The following is a 20,588-nucleotide window of genomic DNA, read 5'->3' as shown; positions in this document are numbered from 1 at the left end:
CTCATGAGCAGAGAGGTGACGGAGCCACACAGCTAACTGCTTAGGGCAGAAGGTGTGGGGAGGATCAAAAGGGTCCACACTTTCTTGGAGTCAGACAGATCTGAGTTTGAGCCTGGCCAGGGGCTTCGGGACTGCGACTGGGCGGCTGGCAGAGCCCTCTGAATTGCACGGGCAGCTGTCCTGGGGAGGGGCCGGCGCTCACCTCTCAGGGAGGTGAGGGCGCCAGGAGCGAATCCCAAGGCCCCAGCTGGGCACACTGGCACCCACACGCTCCCCCGTGGTGACGCCACTTCTCTACATTCAGCCAGGCCCAGTGGCGGCCACAGCACCGTCCATCGGGCTTGCCGAGGAACCTGAAGGAGTCCAGCAGGTCACTGGCTTTAGGAGAACAACTGCCTCCCTCTGGCCTGAGTGTGATCCTCTTCTTCCTTTAGACAGACAGTGCAGTGCCCATGTCCTCCTCCTCCTCACAAAAGCTAGAATACATATTTAAAAGCAGCTCGGGAGAGTCCCTCCTACTGGAAACAGCAAGTAACAATTTATGCCTGGCAAGTAGGAAGAACTACTAATTTCATCTGTTTCACTGTCTCTGTGTGGGAGGGAAAGCAGATAAAAATGGTGTGTGCTGAAAAACCATCGTTATTTACAGAGCAGAGCTGACCTGGGGTCACAGAAGGCAGTGGAGCACGACACGGGCAGCGTTAGGCTGCTGCTCTGCCCGGGCTCCCGCATCCCAGACTCCGGCTGTTGCTTGCTGTTCGCTCCTCGGACTACTAAAGGCTGCAGGAATTTCCCCCAGTTTCAGTAAACCTCAAAAGACCTGGATGCTGTTCTTCTAGTATTCAGCTAACAAGTCATCCAAATTCCCTAATCTTAGTGCCTGAGCCACGCTGCATGGCTGCGGCTTAGTCAGTCCTGAGAGTGAGATTTCACTTAGAGCTCGAGGACAGTGGTTTCAAATTTTAGCCTGTGTCTGAATCACAGGTGGGAGTTACTGAAACACAGAACGCTGGGCCCTACTGCTGAAACTCTGGATTGCACAGAGGACCTACAGTAGTATTTCTAGCATGTTCCTAGTGGGTGCTGATGTTCCAGCTGTTGTTTTCTGAGGTGTTCCTTTTGTCACCAGAGGTGTGTGTTAGAAGAGGCCACTGGCATCGGCTTACAGAGAGAGCTGTGAGGGTGAGGGACATGTGGGTAAATAGTGACGGGGAAGGCCGGGATGGAAGGCAGGAGGGGTGAGCTGTCCTCCTAGTTGTGGAAAGGCTTACCTTGGGACAGGTGGGAAGTGCCAGCAGGTCAGCTTTCTCCAGGTTGTTTGCATAGGCCTGGTGCACAGAGCCAACAGACCCAAGTTCACTAGCAGCAGCTCTATCTTACCTCCTGCACCAGGGAGGAACGGGTGTTCGCAGGCCTCTAAGGAGGACCACCCTGACCTTTGCCCCAAAGTCCTTTCACAACTAAAGAAGTGTCCCACATTTCTAGGTGTGTGATTTCAATGCTGGGGAAAGAAGAAGGCACTGTTCCTATCTATCACTTTACGAATGGCCTTTCTTTCAATCTCTTATTTTTAAAGGCTCAATATGAGAAAAAACTGACTAGATTGATACAGTAAAAACCAAGGTCCCAGCCCTCACTCAAGTGCCAGCATTCCCACGTATGCCACCCCTGGGCCTCTGATCTCTCTCATTCATAAACTAAACACCCTGGGGGAAAGATTTCTATTATTATTTTAGTCCCTCTAATTCTCAAACTCCATTTTGAAGCTCCTACATTTCTGATAGCATGAAGAGGACTACCTAATAGATGAAATCAAGGGACTTTCACTTGAATTTGCCCTGGTCCCTCAAAGTTGCACAGCTTGGTACTGCAGCTTCCAGCCACCTGTTAGCTTCTGACAGAACAGTGTTGTCACTGTCGCAGATACTATCTGTCAGCATGGTCTTGGAGGCCAAACCATGTGAGGGCAAATGATTCTTTTTCCTTTTTGACTCAGACACATGTCTTTTCTCTCCTTTCCCTTACCTCTACCAATAAACACGCTACCTGGACTCATTTACATATCTGTCTTACCATTAACTTTGTTACCGTAACCACAAGTATGCATCAGCTATCTGTAACTTTACAACACAATTTCTAGAACAGAAACTAGCTTTTTCCAAGAAATGAATTCTTTAAAATAGTCCAGTTCCTCATCTTTTGGAATAGCTTAGGTATGAGTTTGCTTTTAGACCAGGGAATTCTCCCTTCTAAAGTCATGTAGCACAGCAACGTGACAGCTTACCCCTGTATTCCTGGGTTCCTACCTGCATTTTTAAGCTTCTTTTTATACTAAGTATGAAGTTCTATGTCTCAGCCCTCCAGTTTGTTCTATAAATAGTGTTGCCAATCATATCAGTCCTGGAGTCAGACAGACTTAAATTTAAAGACTTTGTCCTGACTTCAATTGCTGAATAAGAATCCACTGAGTATATATACCACACCTTCTTGATCCATAGGATGGTGTCACTAACATGTGGAATATAAAGTGACTGAACTAAGAGTCAGCTAAAGACAAGCTTACCATGACCCCTTGGCAGCTGACTACAGAACTGAAGCTCCAAGGCGGGGAAGGGCTAGAGGATGAGTGAGGACAAAGAGGGCAGGAAGCACAACGGGCCTGGAGGTAGAGTGGGGTGACTGGGTGGTGGTCTCACTCTGGTATTAATACCTGATAGGAGGATCCAGGCATTACTTCAGTTAAACATTAATTAAAACACCTAAGTAGTGGCTTTGTCATTAACTAGCTGTGTACCTTAACATTTAAACTCTAGGAACCTAAAGTCTTCTTACTTATAGGAGTAGATAATTAAGAGTACCTGTGGAATTTAAAGTAAATTCCTTAGCTCTGTGGAATTCAAAGTAGAGAAATGCATTTCAAAATACTTAGCAGATAACCAACACACAAAAGGGTTGGCTACTGAAATTAAAGATCACCCAAATTTCAGACTCTTGCCCAAGGAACGGAATAGCCTGCATGTGTCACGGCATCAACTCTGGCAGGTGCCTGGAGTATGCAATGACATTACTTTCTAATTGCAAGGGAAAAGCATCTTGACAAAGGGTATGAGGTCACCTCTTATTGTAGGACAATGTGGCCTTGTACAGCTCCCAGGGTTATACTGAAGATACCATCATCTATGATGCATCTTGCACATAATGGTGACCTTAGTAAAGCCAAGCATTGGACACACCTTCCAGCTGACAGGAAGCATGGGGAAATAAGAGACAAATCGACAAAGAAACCAGACCAAAACACAGCCTCTAAGCCCGCCAATACCATGGTTTTGGCCCACTATATCCTTGCCAGGCCACGCCATGCCTGGGCTGGTCTTGAGAATCAAGAGAATGTAAAGCAGAAATAGGAGTCTCTGGCGTCCAACGCTGGGTTAGGAAAACATGCTCGCTCTCATCTTGGTGCTCTCTCTGTCCCTTGCCCTGTCCACTCATGTACTGGAATTTCTCACTGTGAGGGAAGTTCCCTGACGTGTTGTTAGCAACTCATTGAGGACCCCTGCATGTGAACACCTGAGGCTTTCTGCTAGCAATCAAGGCACTGAATGTTGGCAGGGGCTCCCCATCCTCAGCCGGGCCGGGCCTGCAGGTGACCACAGCATCCGCTGACATCCTGACCACAGCTCATGGGAGATTCTAAGCCAGGCCCTGCTTACCTGCTTCCAGATGGCTCCTTCTCAGAAACTCTGTGAAATACATGATTTTTTCTAATTACTGAGAAATGACTGACATAAAACATGTATTAGCTTCAGGTGTACAACATGATTTGATATAAGTATATATTACAAAATGATCCATCTAATTAGCATCCTAATGTTTGTTATTTCAAGCTTCTAAGTGTGGGAATTTATTGCACAGAAATGGAGACTGATGTGCTGACCCTTTTACAGACAGATTCAGATGCCAGAATAAGGATGCAAACAAGTTGCCAGAGCTGTTTTATACTACAAGAGACTAAAGAGAAACAAAAAACAAATGCAATTGGGAAGCTTAAATTCTGGATTAAAAAATATAGAAGTGATTAGGACAATCTGGTTAATTTTGTCAGGTGTGATAATGGTTTGACTGTCTAGAAGGAAGCTCCAGTTTTAGTTTCAGTATTTTAGAGTTAAGTACTATGTCTGCAATTTATTAATTTCAAATAAGTGTACTGGTTTTTATGTCATGCACTTCTGATTGTGCTTTCATAGCAGAGTAAATATCTTTTTTTAAAAGATTTATTTATTTATGCATACAGAACTGGGGTACAGGCCAGGTGTGGAGGGTGAGAAGCTTCACCAGAGACAGAGTGGGGAGCAGAACAGGCAGATTGACGAAGTACACTGCTGAGGGGAGCAGGGGTGGGTCAGGAGAAGTCTGCCATGTGGATCACCTCCAGGCGGGGACTGAACTCATGCTTTAGCTTCTTAGTGCTGTGCTTTAAAACCTGTCGTGCCACCAGGGAGGGCCGCAGAGTAAGTATTTTTTATTTAGTTTGTATTTATCTGGAATAACTTGTAATTGAAAATGAATGTTTTACTTCACACTAACAGAAGTTTAAATTAAAACTACTGGATCCATATCCCATCAATGTACTGTGTTACTAGTAAGGCTGCGGTGGCCACACGGACTCTGCCCCACATCACTGGTAAGCAAGGAAATGGTACAACCTTTCTAAAGGGAAAGAGCTGTGTGCAGCCTTCTCACTGCTGTGTAAGTACATGCACACATCTGCTTATATAAGAAGTGGAACTTTTAAAAACACTCATGGCAAAGCGAACAAAAAAGACTGAGGCACAGAAACCGAGCTTCTTTGACTGCATCTTGTTTCAATAGCTTCAACCTGTCTTGTGTAAATATATAAATATAATTACAAAAAGAGTAAAAATAAATTAGCCAAAGCAGGAATTTGGTGAGGTGGTGGCGCAGTGACAGCACCAGGCGTGCCTCCTTCCCAACTGGTATGCCCAGACAACCCCAGCGCACACTGTTGACAGTGAAACTGGGGCAGCAAACCCCACAAGAGAGAGGTGCAGAACCTCCAACAGTGACTGACTCGGGGGCACACACCACCACTGGGGACACTGAGACCCAGCCCTGGATAAGGGGGTGCACACAGCTGGTGGCAGAACAGGGGTGCACTGTTGCAGAGCTGCAGGGGTGGGGCTGCAGAGTGAGGATTACTGGCTGGAGCCAGAGGCTCCCAATGTAGGACAGCTGAGCCTGAACCAGCCTGGAGAAACAGGTCAGTTCACCTCTGTCTTCTCACAGTATAAGATATTATTCAACACCAAGGCTGGGCTATTCCAAACACCTACTTCCAAACACCTACTTCCCCACACCTCAGGGCTAAAACACATGGACAATTGCATAAACCAGAGCTTAAGCACCTGTTAGTAACAGGAGCAAATACCCTATGATAAGTTTCTGTGTCAGCAAAGAAAGGAGAACAACTCCCATCTATCAACTACCATCCATGCATCTACTGCTCAAAAATAGCCTAGAGTAGAAGAGGACACAAGATTCTAAGAGACACTAAGACCGAGTAGCTGGAGTAGATGGTGGAGTGGGTCACTGTGGCCCTTACCCACAACTCTGGCACCACAGCATAGTGTGAAGCTTGACTCCCTGAGGCTTGCTGGAAGGGACCCCTTGGTGTCCTATCACCCTTGTCCTTTTTTACCTACTACTCCTAGGCAGTCTCCAATTACTTCAACAGGTGCAAAGGCAACAGTCTGTAAGTCTGCTCCTATTACAAACATTGAGAATGAAGAGGCCGAAGAATATACCAGAATGCTGGAGCAAACTACCCAAGAGGAGTCTCAATCCAACAGAACTACAGAACATGGCTGAAGAGTAGTTTAAGACAACAGTTATAATGGCATTCACAGTGCTCCAACACACACACACACACACACACACACACACACACGATATGAGGTACAATAATGAAGGTCATGAAACAGAAACAAGACAAAGACCAAGAAAGGAAAACCAGTCAGTTACAGTGAGAAGAAATACTACACCTGAATTAAAAAATACAATGAAGGACCTCAAAACAAACAATACTGATGACCTTGCAAGCAATAGAGTCAATGAGCTTGAAAGAACAGTCAGAGAACTCATAAATGGAATAACAAAAAAAAAAAATTTAAACATAAAAATAATATAAGAGCCCTCTGGCGTAATCTAAAGAGAAACAACAGCCGTATCATGAGGATACCAGAAAGAGAAGAAAAAGGAGTAGAGAATGTATTTAAAGAGATAATAGCTGTAAAACCATCTCAATCTGGGGAATGAACCTTATGTTTTCATTAACGAGGTACCCAAATTTCCAATAATACCAAACAGACATGCACCAAGCCACATTATCATGAAGCTGTTAAACAGCAATGACAAGGACAGCATGCTAACAATATTAAAAGAGAGCAACCCATAGGGAACACCCATATCAGACATTCAGTGGACTTTTTCAGCAGAAACATTACAAGCATGGAGGGATTAGTAGGATACTAAAATACTTAAAAAGGTTTCCAGCTATGAGTCCTTTTCCCTGTAAGAATAACATAAGGAAGAATTAGGAGCATCACTGAAAAGAAAAAAAAAAAAGAATTTAACAATGCCAACCCACAGGTAAAGATTAAAGGGGTTATGATAAAGCAACAGAACATTGACTGCATAAACACCTAAATCATTTAGCATGAAGGAGGAAGGGGGGAAAGTAAGAACATGGCCCACCAGGAGGACTCAGAAACCAGACTGTCCAATAGGTCACACAAACAGCTCATCATATGCCAAACTCAGTAGAACCCAACAAAAATTAATAGAAGTTACACATAAAGACAACAGAAATGGAACCAAAACAAGACATAAAAGGCTTAAGAAAAAGTCAAACCAAACATCAAAACCAAATTAGAAAGAACCCAAAATGGCAATTAGTACAAAGTCTCAGTCACTTTAACTGTAAATGACCTGAATTCATCAGTCAAAAGGTAGAGTGGCTGTAGGGAATTCAAAAGTTAAGACAAATAATAACAGAACGAGAGAGACATATTGATAACAACACAATACTACTAGGGAGTTCAACACCCTATTTACGACAGTGGACAGACTCAGTAAGAATTAAAAAAGGAAACTTTATAGGACATAATACTGAAACAATTTGAAAAGAGCAAAATTAAAGGACCTTCACAAGCTGATCTTAAAACCTATTTTGAAGCTACAGTTATCAAGACGGTGTGGTACTAGGGTGATGTACAGAACAGAAAAGTGAGCATCTGTATAGCCAAATGCTTATTTGACAGAAGTTAAAAGACAACTAAATGGGGGTAAGGATAATCTCTTCAAAAATGGTGCTGCAACAACTGGACGCTTATAGTCAGTAACAATAAATGAATTATCAGACCTGATATTATATGAAATATGACATGCATATACATTTTATAATATACAAAAACTAGCTCAAAATGAATCCCAGCCATCATGTGAAACTATAAAAATTCCAATAAAGAAAAACTTGACCTTGGCACTACAAAAAATTATTTTAATAGTGAACAGAATGTACAAAAGTGGAAAAGGGAAAAATAACAGATTTCATTACATTTAAAGCTTGGCTCTTTGACTTGTAATAAGAATGAAAGACAAGTGATATGCCAGGGAAAAAAATCTTCACAAAACATACTTAACGAGACCTTCCCAGTAGAACTGGGCTGCTAGCAGAATTTCCAGAGATTATGTAATTATATTCCCTCTGCACTGTCCACTAGGTACTCACTCTTCACACCTACGGCTAAATTAGCACTTGGAATGTGGCTTATATGGCTAAGGCACTGACTTTATAGTATTTAATTTTAATTAAGTTAAATTTAAATTGCCAGTGGCTGCTGGATACTATGCCATGTAGCCCAGGCCTGAAATACGTAAGGAATACTTAAAACTCAACAGTAGAACAACCAACCCAACAAAGACTGAACGGAGGTATGAACTGACACTTTACTAATGGTCCTTTTGGATGCCAAGTAAACCCACAAAAACATGCCCTATTCCATTAGTCATCTGGGAAACACAAATACTGAATGCTGAAGCAGCTTTACTTTTAATCACAAAACTGGGGAAAACCCTATTATCTACCAGAAAGTAAAAGATGTACACTCATAGTTTGCCCACACACTAAAATACTATTTGGCAATAAAAAGTAACATCATGTTTACATAAAAATCTCAGAAATGCAAACTAACCCGCAGTGGCAACAAGCAGAGCACTGATTATCTGAGGTGCTGGTAGGGCAAAGGGGAACTACAAAGTCATGTGGGGAAAACACCGGACGTTTCGGAAATATTCATTATTTTGACTGCAGTGATAGCTTCAGGATGCACGATATGTTAAAACTCACCCAACGGCACATTTTTTTTTTTAAAGATTTATTTATTTATTTGTACAGAACTGGGGTACAGGCCAGAGATGCGGAAGGTGAGAGAATTCACCAGAGACAGAGCGGGGAGCAGAACAGGCAGATCGACAAAGTACACTGCTGAGGGGAGCAGCGGGCGGGTCAGGAGAGGTCTGCCACGCCATGTGGTCGCCTCCGGGGCAGGCGGGAATCGAACTCATGAGGAAGTGGCTTTAGATTCTCAGTGCTGTGCTTTAACCCGCTGCGCCACCAGGGAGGGCCCCAACGGCACATTTTAAACATGTGCTTTATTACACGTAACCATACTGCACGAAGTCGCCTCCACAGAATGACACAGGGAGTGAATGCGGAGAGAAACAACAGAACTGAAAGCCCATTCTTTAAAAAGAAACTGAAAAACCTCCAAGTTGACTAGAACATTTCAGAAATAACCAATACAAAGCATAAAACAAGGAGAACACTGTAGTTCTGACAGACACTGAAAACGTTATACAGGAACAATACAACTTTGTGGTGATTAACAAGTGGAGTGGAATGGACACATTCCTTGACAGACACAGATGATCAAAACTGACTCAAGAGGGCAGGGGATTCTATAAAATTAAATACTATCAATGCCCCTTCTGGGCGGGGAGGAGGTGACATTCCCCAGTTCACTGTCACACCCATGCCACAACCAGACAAAGCAGTCAGACCCTCCCCTTTAGTACACAGAGAAAAATCCCTCACAAACTGGTGACGGCTTTCTAACCACGAGAAACATCAGACAAACCCAAATCGAAGGAAGTTTCAAAACTGTCCACCAATGCAACCATCAAGGTCACCAGAAACAAGAAGACTGAGACACGATCACCAAAAAGGCGCCTAAGGAGATACAATGGTTAACTCTAATAAAGAGATACAATGACTAACTCTAACTCTAATGACTTCCCGGATCAGGAGCAGGCGAAGGAAATCTGCACAAAGTATGGCAGGTAGTGAATAACAAGGTTTCAGTGTTGGGTGAAAAGCCATGACAAATGGACCGGGGCACTGTGGGGTGACTTGAAAACGGGAGCACGCAGGGACGCCGCCATTCCAGCCAGTTTTTTTTTTTTTTTTTAATAAATGTCAGTCGATTCTAAAATACAAAGTTTATTGGACATTTAATTAGGATGCCATCTAAATACCAGAAAAAGAAACTAGCAACACATGCTCATTTCAAAGGTGGAAGAAAAGGGCTGGACGAAAGTCAATACTCATTCACGATAAAACATCCCAAGAACCTGGGAATGGGGGCATCTACAGAAAGACCCTATAGATAATACCATACCTCATGGCAAGAGACACAGTGTTTCTGTGCCTCAGATGAGGACAAAAAAGGGAGTCTTCCCCGCTTCTTCTATTGGCAATACACCAGGAGGCTCCCGCTGGAGTACTAAGGCGGGAAGTGAAGGTGAGCACAGCATATCCTGAGACGTCTCCATGGAAGCTGACAGTTTTTCCAAAGCTAACAGTGAATTTAACAAGATCACGAGATTAAAGGTCAATACACCAAAATTCAGCTAAATTTCTATATACTGGCAATTTATTCAAATGAACATGCAATAAGAAGTCAGTTACAATGTCAACAGATAGTGAAAGATTTATGAGAAAGCTCGGTAGTGCAGAACCTAGGAGGTTGGTATGGATAGACATACAGATTGATAGAGCATAGTTGAGTCTAGAAAGAGATCTAGATAGAGCAGGGCCTACAGATTTCTGACAAAGATTTCAGAATGGAAACTTAGGTTCTTTTTCTCCAATCCAATTGGGAAAAGAAAACCTTCTCCATCATGCGGACTGCAATGACTGGTTATCCATAAGGAAAAATAATAAATAAACCTCAACCATGACTTTATAAGAGATACAAATCTTAAATCTAACAAGATTACACGCTTAAGAGAAGAAAACATGAGAGTGTGTTTAAGACTCTAAAGTATTCAAATATTTCTTAAGTGGGACACACAATGCATAAGTGAATTAAAAAGAAAACAACACATGAAGTCAGATTTTAACTTGAAAAACTCTTCAAAAAACACCCTTAAGAAAACTAAGAGGTGGGCCCTCCCTGGTGGTGCAAGGGTTAAAGCAAGCACTTTATGTCTGCAGCCACTGTAGCATAAATTCAATCCCCAGCCAGAGAGCTGATCCACATGGAGTGGCAGACCTCTCCTGTCTTGCCTGCTGCTCCCCTCACAGTGTATTTCAGCCTATCTGCCTGTTCTGCTCCCCGCTCTGTCTCTGGTGAATCCTCTCATCCCTGCCCCTACACCTCTGGCCTGTACCCCAGTTCTTGTATGATACATAAATAAATCATTTTTTTAAAAAAGGTTAGATAGATTTGAGTTGACATTTTACAACTCTATTTACCCATATATGTACTTAACAATATATAATTTTATATAAGAATATGTGAAGAATGCTTACCACTACTTACATTTACAATAAAATGTAAAATTTACCAAAAACAAAATCAAAAGGAAATATATCAACAGGCAATACCGCCATGAAATGATGTGGGCATCACCAGCCCTCAAAAAATGCAAACAAAAACTACAAGACACCACCACACACACCCAAAGGAATGGCTAAACATTTAAAAACTGTCATTTACTAAGTGTTGGCAGGGATGTGGAGTAAATGGAAATTCATACATTACTGGTGGGTGTATAAAATGGTAAACCACTTTGAAAACACTCTGGCAGTTTATTTTAAAGTCAAACACTTATTACAATATATGACCCAGTAATTCAACTCGTAAGTGTTCACTTACCAGAGTGAAAACACAGGTTCACCTAAAGACATACACAAAATATTCAAAGCCTCTCTCTTCGTAACAATCACAAGCAATGAACAGCTCAAATGGCAATGAACACATGAGGCAAAGAGCTTCCTGTGGTCTAGCCACACAATGGAATACTACTGAGCAATGAAAAGGAACAAACTTCTGGTATGTCGAATAAAGGAGTATCCCAAAACAGTCTGCTGAGCCAAACAAGAGGTTTTCCATTTGGTAGAAGATGCAATACAAAAGAGATGCAATTGCTGAACTTTATGGACCTGAAAATTCAGACTCAAAACACATAAATCAAGAAATAAAGTAACAACAAATTTTCATATCCCCATTTGTGGAAACATTCTGCAGCTCTTTCAGCCCATGAAAGAACAGAAAACATCAAGGAGGGTATTGTTCACATAGCCAATAACTTATTTTCAAACACACAAAAACAGTCTTAAAAAGCTGACTATGAAATCATCAGCAAAAATCAGATACTATAAAACCATATTCTCTGGTACAGGCCGTAAGCATATAAAAACATTTCAAATTAAGCAAAAATGAAAACAAAGTTAGATAATATAAAACATCTAACATTTCAATCTACAACTTTGTACAAGACAATAACCAAAGTTAAAAGAACAAAGATTTGCACCAGGCAATGTAATGTATAGGAATATTTAGCCTCTCTGAATGGAGATGAGTCAAGGCTTAAAGTGCAGAGTCATTTCAGAAGCATTCTATCATTTCCAGTTAAAGAGACAGTCTCTGACCTGCCCACAGCAATGCAGATCAAGTGTGTGGAATGTCCTTTCTCTTGTAAAAAATCCCAATTCAACTGATTTTAATGAGGCACTCTGTATACCACCTAAGTTCACAGATTTTAGAGTCAGAGAGGAGATTTAAATTTCAAGCCCATTACTGCACAGTTGTAAGACCTAAGGTAAATTATTTTAAGGTTAAGTATCCTTATCTGTAAAATGGCAAAGTCACGCAAACACATATATGAAAACACCTGACTCAGGGCACAGGCTAAGCCTGTCCCTTAAATCACAGCTTTTCTAGTACTGTTGATTCTAACACTTCTTCCTACATCTCAGGATTCACCCTGCTCAAAATGTGCTCTTCTCAATTAGCCAATCTGTTACTATCATCACCATCTATCCAGTCTTCAAAAGCTAGAAGTGACATTATCAACTTCTGACTTCCTTACACCTAAATTAAATCTTACTCCTAAATATCTCTCAAGCCCTTCCCTTCACTACGTACTTTCGGATTTTGATCACCATTTGCACGAATTCTTCTTAGCTGTCTAAGTGGTCTCTCTACCTGTCTTGCCCACTTCTCTTCCAATCAGTTCTTTCAGAAAACAAAAATAAAAACAAAACCAAGTTAGGCTGCGTCATCTCAGTATTTTCCTACTGTTAGAAATCGAAAGTTCTGAGGCTGAGAAAGTCTGATCCTCATTCACTTGCGGCCTCACCACCCTTCACTCTGTACTACAGGGTTTGACCTAGATTACGTCACCACTTCTCTTCTGCAGAATTCCTCGTCCCTCAAAACCCACCACAGGCAGCACCATGTCTACGGGGCCTTCTCTTCTGTCCTATGACAGATGCACTTTTCTGCCTACCAACATTTCAGCACTTAGATCACCATTATGTATATGTGGCAGAGACATATTAATACCACGGACATAGATATCTGACATGATGTTTCTCCTCTACTAGGCTGTGCGCTCCTTGAAGGCAGGTATAGAGGACCAGGTGTTCCTGCCTCACAGGTAGTCTTTGAATAAATGACACATATTTTTGTAGGGAAAGACCGAGGGGTCAGAAATAACTACAACTTGTTACAACTCTCAAAAACGCAGTGCACCTTTACTTGTTCAACTTCCTTCTAATGTTAAGACATGTAAGCAAATTTCCAGAACTTTATTTTCAATATGTCAATGTACTGTAAGCAGGGAACTGACACAGAAAGGAGGGAACGCTTTGACCTTGTAGTCATACATGAGCATGTTGATGACTCAATCATAAAATATATAAAGTCTGAGGCTAAATGACAGAAAAAGGACTCAAGGTTGATATGTAGGAATACAAAATTCCTTTGTACTTTCCTCCATTTTCCAAATTTCCTAAAATGCACCTACATGCTTTATAACTGTTTTAATAAAATGAACAAAGGGGCCCTCCCTGGTGGTGCAGCAGGTTAAAGCACAGCACAAAGAAGCTTAAGCCACTTCCGCATGAGTTTGATCCCCGCCTGCCCTGGAGGAGCTCCACATGGCGAGGCAGACCTCTCCTGACCCGCCCGCTGCTCCCCTCAGCAGTGTACTTCGTCGATCTGCCTGTTCTGCTCCCCACTCTGTCCCTGGTGAATCCTCTCACCCTCTGCATCTCTGGCCCGTACCCCAGTTCTGTATGAATAAATAAATCTTAAAAAAATAAAAATAAAATGAACAAAAACAGGTATTGCGAAAACCATGATGACACAGAAATTAAATCTCCTTAACTAAAGCTAATAGCATAAAGCAGCCATTGGGCCATGCTTGGATTCAAATTGTAGAAATTGTTTTTCAAAAATAGAAGTGATTTTTGTCATTGAAAAAAGGCTCAAACCCAAGCCTCAATACACAAAATGCAGCTGACAAAAGGTGACCTGAGTCATCAAGTGTTTCAAGCTCAAGGGCTCTGGGGGCCTCAAACCTTCACCCTCAAGTGCAGTGACCCTGCATTATGCTTAGCACATACACACGTGAATCCACTTTGGCAACACATTAAGAACTCTTCTGATGCTTTCTTAAAAAGACACCACTCAATTAAAAACGCTCTAAATTCTAAACAGAAATTCCTCTCGAGAGATACATGAATGGCAAACACATGAAAGTTGCTCAACCTCATCAGGGCTGTGCAAACGCAAACCAGAGACACGTTCCCTCTCCCCGAGTGAGGAGGCTAACGCCTCACTAGTGTCGGGGAGGGCGCCAAGAAAGGAGAGCCTTCATCTATCACTGGCAAGAATGGAGACTGCAGCAGCTGCCTTGGAAAATAGTTGGGCAGCTCCCCAAAAAGCTAAACACACAGCTCTCATAAGACCCAACAACCCTGCTCCTCGGAACGTGTCCAGGAGAAAGGAGGCCAGTGTCCACACAGACACCCACACACGAATGCTGGCAGCTGCAACATCTGTGGTGACCGAAGGGGTGGGGGATGACCCAAATGTCCACCACGTGGTGAGTGAGCAACGTGCGGGTTGCCTATCCCTACATTGGAACAGTATTGGCTCACTAAAAGGAATGAAGTCCTGCCAACAAGCTACCACAGGATTCACTTGGGGACCACTGTGCTAACTGAGAGTAGCTGTCACAGAAGGCTGCATGGCTGCACACATTTGAGGAGAAGCAACGTTGTGGACCCAGGGATCAGTAACTGCTAAGAGCTGGGGATGGGGGTTCTGAGGGGCACAGTAGACAGCGGCCAGTGGCTACAAGGTTCCCAGGGGGATGAGAATGCTCTAAGTGGGTGGCGGTGACTGCACGATGATGAACAGACTAAACCCTGCCGGACTGCACACCACACGGGTGTATCACGTGGTAGCACTGTATCTCAATCGTTGTTGAAGGAAAAAAGAATGTCGTCTGGTCCCTTTTCCAACAATTAAACGATGTGGGTAATGAGTGTCGATGTGCAAATGGGAGCAGTGTGGTTCTACCTTCCCACCTCTAGCTACAGGGATCTATAAAAGGCCCAAGGGAGAAACATCTGGAAAGTCAGCCTCATAACTCGAGGATATCTGTGTACTGGTTAACTTGCTGCACGACAAACTGCCCCGAAAGGTAGCAGCTTAAAAACTAAGAAATTAATTATTACACTCGGATCTGAAGGGGCAGGCACCAGCCAGGGACTGAGCTGGCAGGGCTGCCCTGGGCCTCCGGGGCAGGGGGGGACCACAGTGACCAGGACTTGCCAGAGCAGGAAGGTCCACTGCCTCGCTCGCTCCCATGGCTGTTGGCCAGGGGATTCTGCTCCTCCTCTGAGAGGCCCCCTCCTTCAGTCTGCTCGTGATGGGGCTGCCCCAGCAGCTCGTGATGAGAGAAGGGTTCCAAGACAGAAGGTCGGCCTCCTGTAAGCCCATCTCGGAAGAACTCATCCTGCTGTATCCCACTGTATCAGTGCGCCACCAGGGAGGCCCCCCAGTCCTTTCACTCAGGTTCCAAGGCAGTAAATAGCTTTCCAGCTATGCAGAGCAAAGCCACAGTATCCTGCCCGGTGCGGTGGGGGCCTTAGGGCTGCCTGCTGGTCCTGCAGGGCGGCCGTAGGGTGAATAAACACTCACTGCATAGCAGTGCTTCCAAGGTGCTGGGTGGAAGAGAAAGCAGAATCATAACTGCACTTGGCAAATCAGGCAATGGTTGGAACAAAGAAATTAAGGATTGTATTATTCTAAGTGCAAAAAGAAATTAATGTGGCCCTTCAAAGTCTACTGGAGAGTCGAGACTTAATGTAATCTCCCGAAGACTTCCTCTCAGAATCATACCACAGCGAAACAGCTGTAGCCAGGAGCAGGCACACTGGATCCCTTTCAAGAACATCAAAAGTAGTTTGAAGCGAGTTAAAAGTGAGAGGTGAGCCTGGGAAGCCTTTCTTTCCCGTTTGGGTGAAAATGAGAAACCCACTCTGCCGTCCTACAAAGCAGGCATCTCTTTCCTTTACACTGGATTTCACAGCTTCGGGAAAGGTTCATCATAAGAAAGAACGGATCTTGCCGGCTGCTAGCAATCCTCGTGCATTAAGTTTTGACTTATGTGCCCTGAATCACCCAGGAGCGTCGCAGTGGAAACCTCTGGACATTCAAAGGCAGGGTCCACACCACACAGCAGGCCTCGCGTAGGGCCAAGCACCGGCTGGCCAGGCCACTGATGAACAGCACGTCATCTGCTCTAAGACACTGTGCACAGAGCCTTGTGGTTCTGAAAAGATATATGGATGTGTAACAACTCCACTCAAACTCGAATTTCTATTGAAAAGGCTTATTCTGTCAGAGGACTGCAGGTAAGTACAGGGGGTATAAAACTGCCCAAGAAAATCCAGTGACTTCTAAACAGACTGTCCCTTTACAGTACATCAAACTGTTGGCACAAGTTCTTAGGGTCTCAGCACGAGGATGGTCTTGGGAGGTCCCATGGCTTCCAGTTTCCATATCCAAGTGACCATAGGCAGAAGCAATTTTTTTTATGAGAAAGTAGGTTTGACACAGTCCTCAGTAAATGACTGGGAGCCCACATGCTCTCCTTGCCTGGAAAGCGTGGTAGGTGATTATTCACCTTAGACTTGTGGTGATGGTAAGGCTTAGGCAGAGGGAAAAAAAACAGCACAATGAAGAATTTGTAGACCGCAGTAAGGAAGGTGGTGGTAGCGTGTGTATTTCTCGGGTGTGTGTCTGTGGGAGTGTCTGAGTGTGTGTCTGTGAGTTTGCCTGTGAGTGTGTGTATGTGCGTGTGTGTAGCCAAGCACAGCAGGACTGACTGAGGAAGGAGACATCAGTCAGCTTTCCTAGTCCCTCCGACGCCTTGTGACTGGGCTCCCTCACCCACATCCTATTCCAAACCAGTACTTCTGGGTGTATCTTGAGTCACAGATTAGACACCTAAGAGTCTGACAGAGTTTCTTCATCTCAAGTGGACAAGCAAAGCAGGTCAGCCCCCACATCTCTGCCCTTACTTCCCAGAGTGATTCTGGGCATACATCAAACTTCTGCCTGGGGACGCCGTAAGAGCAGTCTGAGTTTACAAAGGGTACAACAAAAAGGTTATGGGCTGACCTTGCTGCAGGCCAGACTGAGAAATACGCCAAGCAAATTTAATGCTTGAGTCTAGCTGCTGTCCAAGGCTGTGTCTTCCTTCTGTCTTATTTGCCATCTGCTCTACCAGGATAAGGCAGACTTCTACTTCTGCTGTTACCTGCTGAAACTACTAGTAGTGTGCTAAAGACTGGGTTAAGAGTTTAACCCGAGGCCCTTACTCTTCCTTAGAACATTATGACACAGGCTTTGTTACTGCCTCTGGCTTACAAAATTCCCAAGATCACACAGCTTACTTGGAGGTAGTACCAGGATTTGACCCTGGCTCCAGCGTCCATGCTCTTAGACACCTGATTGTATGTGTTCTTTTTTCTCACCTAATGCAAAGAAAATTCCACTGAGACCAGGATCTTGGTTTCTAGTCCCATCTCAAACATTAGACTCAACTGTCGTTCTCAACACCACTGTCCTTATATAATGAGCCAGGCTCAAACAGCTACTTCTAGTTATGCTCTGATAGTGAAGCAGGTCTTGTCAGGAACACACTTGACTTTGCTAGATGAGTGAGGAGGCTCAAGCTTGCAAATGAAATATACTGAAGGGACGGAAAGGGGCAACTAGCGGTAACCAAGTCAGTGTGAGCACTTTCCCTCATTTCATCATTCTATGAGGCTATGACAGGAGCATCAGATTCAAGAGGCATAGAGGGAGGCGCGGAGACTCAGAGATGAGGCGCTCTACCCGCGGTCACACAGAGAGCCAGGTGGAGAGCTACAGGTGTGTGCAGAGGGGCCTGAGCCCTTCTGCCTCGCCGCACGCTCTGCTGCTGTTGCTCTTCTCCGCTACAGCATGCAGAGATCTAATGACACATGTCACATGCACTGTGCCATACTGCAGGGACGTGCACATGGAAAGTTAACGTGGAGGTGAGCCTTGAAACGACAGGTGAGTCCAACTGAAAAGTGCGAGCAGCATGCAACTTAACCCCAAAGTGGGTACATTTTCGTATGACCTCTATGAGTTGGGCTAATCACCAACCAAGGCAAGCCAACTTCCGACGGGACGTTTGTATGACTTGGGTTTATCCTTAAGTAAATCACAGAGAAATACCCTGAGAATGCTAAGATACATGGTTATACCCAGACCACAGGCATGGGCTGTGGTGGCATTCTGCTGCATGAAATGACTTTCTCACAATATCTCAGAATATTCTGTACAAAATGATTCTTCTTCTGTCCCCAGACAGGACTCCAGAAATGCCGGTGAGCAAGGAAGTCTCTCATGTACATGTACCAGCCACTTAAAAGACGGCTGGAAACCAGAAACTCCTGTGCTAACTACTAAACTCCTATTTCAGAGAAGTAGGTAATGAGAAACCATTCTACGAAGCAAGTACAGGAAAGTGAAGGAATTGCAAAGGACACCAATTTATGCAAGAGAGCTGCATTCTGGAAAATCCAGTGTTCATTAAAGCTGTATAAAAGTATACAGTTAAGTGAATAAGGCAGAAGGAGAAAGACCAGATGGTGTCACTTGCAAATGGAATATAAAGAAAGCAAACAAGGGTCAGAAAAAGTCAAACTTAAAAACTAGCCCTTGAAAGCTGACGATAGGACTGAGGGATCCAGAGTGGGAGGGGCTGGGAGAGCACAGTGGACTGTGGTGGAGACTCGGGGTGCTTAGGTTTTGGGAACACTGCAGCAGCCACATCTGAAGGGGGATCCTATATTTCCAAAATACTAACAATGATGTTAACCCACAGTATCTCAATAAAAAAATATGAACAAACAGAGATATTATTAAAAGCAGATAAAAATATATTTACCCTGTGCTGGAGCACAGGCATAGACAAAGATTTTTTTTCCTTCACAAGTATGTCAGACACAGAACCTGCACAGGCAATGCAGGAACCCTGAAATTCTGGGCACCACATGATGTCTGGCATCGCTGCCAACCACCCACGAAATCACTGAGATGCAGGTCAAACAGTGAACCCCACACAGTAAGTAAACGGAGAACACCCCAAAGGTGTGACCACGGCTCTTCACTTACTTGGTACTGGGCCGCTTCTGCAGGGCTTTGTCCAGGATAAGCGACGGGGCACTTCTACGCCTCTCTGCCAGTGTTTTCATTTTCTGTTGAGGAAAACAAATTCAAAGTGAAGACCACGTGGCTCAAGAGCAAGCAAACGACAAGCTTCTGCCCAGGGTGGTAAGTTTCTAATTGCCCCTGCTTTCCCATTAAGGAGTTTACAATCTCACTATGGAAATAAGGCGTAAGTGCCAAAAAGGGTTTTTTTTTTTTTTTTTTTTTTTTTTTTTTGTCAGAGAGTGAGGAGATTACATGGGTTTGGGAGAAACAGCTTGACAACCAGAATCATCAACTGCAGCCCACAGGTATATTGTTTGTTATGGACTCGGCCCTATGCCACTGGGAGGACAGGATTATCTCATTTATCATCCAAAATACCACAGAGAAGCTTCTGCTCTGTCTCACAGGCCTCAAACTGAGCCGCAAGGAAGAGTCTTTGAAGAAATCATATAGAGAAACAGGGAAACAAAATTCTCAAACATTTCATACATGTTTACATTGAAATATTTATGCATGTGGGAATCCCTTCTTGTAAACGGATTTTCTTCTTTTGCTGTAATTATATATATATATATATATATATATATATTTCTTTTCTAAGGGATGATTCAGGTATCCTGCTTCAGAGGACTTAAAATTTATTTAGGCAAGTGGGGTTTAATTCAAAGAGAATTATCTAGGAAACCACTCCCTAAATTCAGTATTACATATTTAACACCTCTACAGCTAGTCAGAGGGCTTGCCCCTGGTGATGAATGAGTAAAAGTAATGATCCAGAACAAGCAACTGCAGAGACATACATGTAGGCAATAGTAGCAAAGGCATTTTCCCTACTCCCCCCTCACCCTCTCCTGGACAGAAGGTCTCACCAGCCCAGGCCAGTTGGATATGGGAACTAGATGATGCTTTAACAGGAGACACATAAAATGAACTGGGGCTCAGGGGCCTCCCTGGTGGCGCAGTGGGTTAAAGCACAGCACTAAGAAGCTAAAGCCACTTCTTTATGGGTTCCATCCCTGCCTGCCCCGGAGGGGACCACATGGTGTGGCAGACCTCTCCTGACCTGCCCGCTGCTCCCCTCAGCAGTGTGCTTCTCAGTCAACCTGTTCTGCTCCCCACTCTGTCTCTGGTGAATCCTATCACCCTCCACATCTCTGGCCTGTACCCCCCAGTTCTATATGAATAAATAAATCTTTAAAAGAAAAAATGAACTGGGGCTCAGTATCAAGTGTCTCACTGAATGATTCATAAAGGAGCTGCCTTTTGGTTAGTAAAATAATGCTTAGCTCTTAGCACAGGAAAAGAAAGAAGAGGAGGATGTGTGTGGCATCATTCTTAGCCCACCTCAACCTTCTGGGGGGGGGGGTCTCTCCCAAATTATTGCCCATGGTCTCAGTGTTGCTGTCCCTCCCATTAATATTTTGGTTCACATGTGGAAACCCCATGCCTAGTATC

At 43.9% G+C, this 20,588-nt stretch overlaps 1 protein-coding gene across 1 annotated transcript in view; it reads right to left on the bottom strand.

The window, feature by feature from the left end:
* ARHGAP20 (Rho GTPase activating protein 20) overlaps positions 1 to 19,230 on the bottom strand; it is a 62,267-nt gene extending 43,037 nt beyond the window's left edge. Inside the window, exon 1 of the mRNA XM_012729952.1 lies at positions 19,095 to 19,230. Within this exon, the coding sequence (XP_012585406.1) occupies positions 19,095 to 19,174 (80 nt within the window). The 5' untranslated portion in view covers positions 19,175 to 19,230. The remainder of the gene's footprint in view (positions 1 to 19,094) is intronic.
* Positions 19,231 to 20,588: the final 1,358 nt, after the last annotated feature.

The sequence above is a fragment of the Condylura cristata genome, unplaced genomic scaffold, assembly GCF_000260355.1.
Source record: "Condylura cristata isolate star-nosed mole 26May11 unplaced genomic scaffold, ConCri1.0 scaffold00025, whole genome shotgun sequence".
In the NCBI taxonomy this organism is placed as follows: domain Eukaryota; kingdom Metazoa; phylum Chordata; class Mammalia; order Eulipotyphla; family Talpidae; genus Condylura; species Condylura cristata.
Note: the sequence above shows the minus strand (reverse complement) of the source record. Positions and strands in the feature narration are given on the sequence as shown.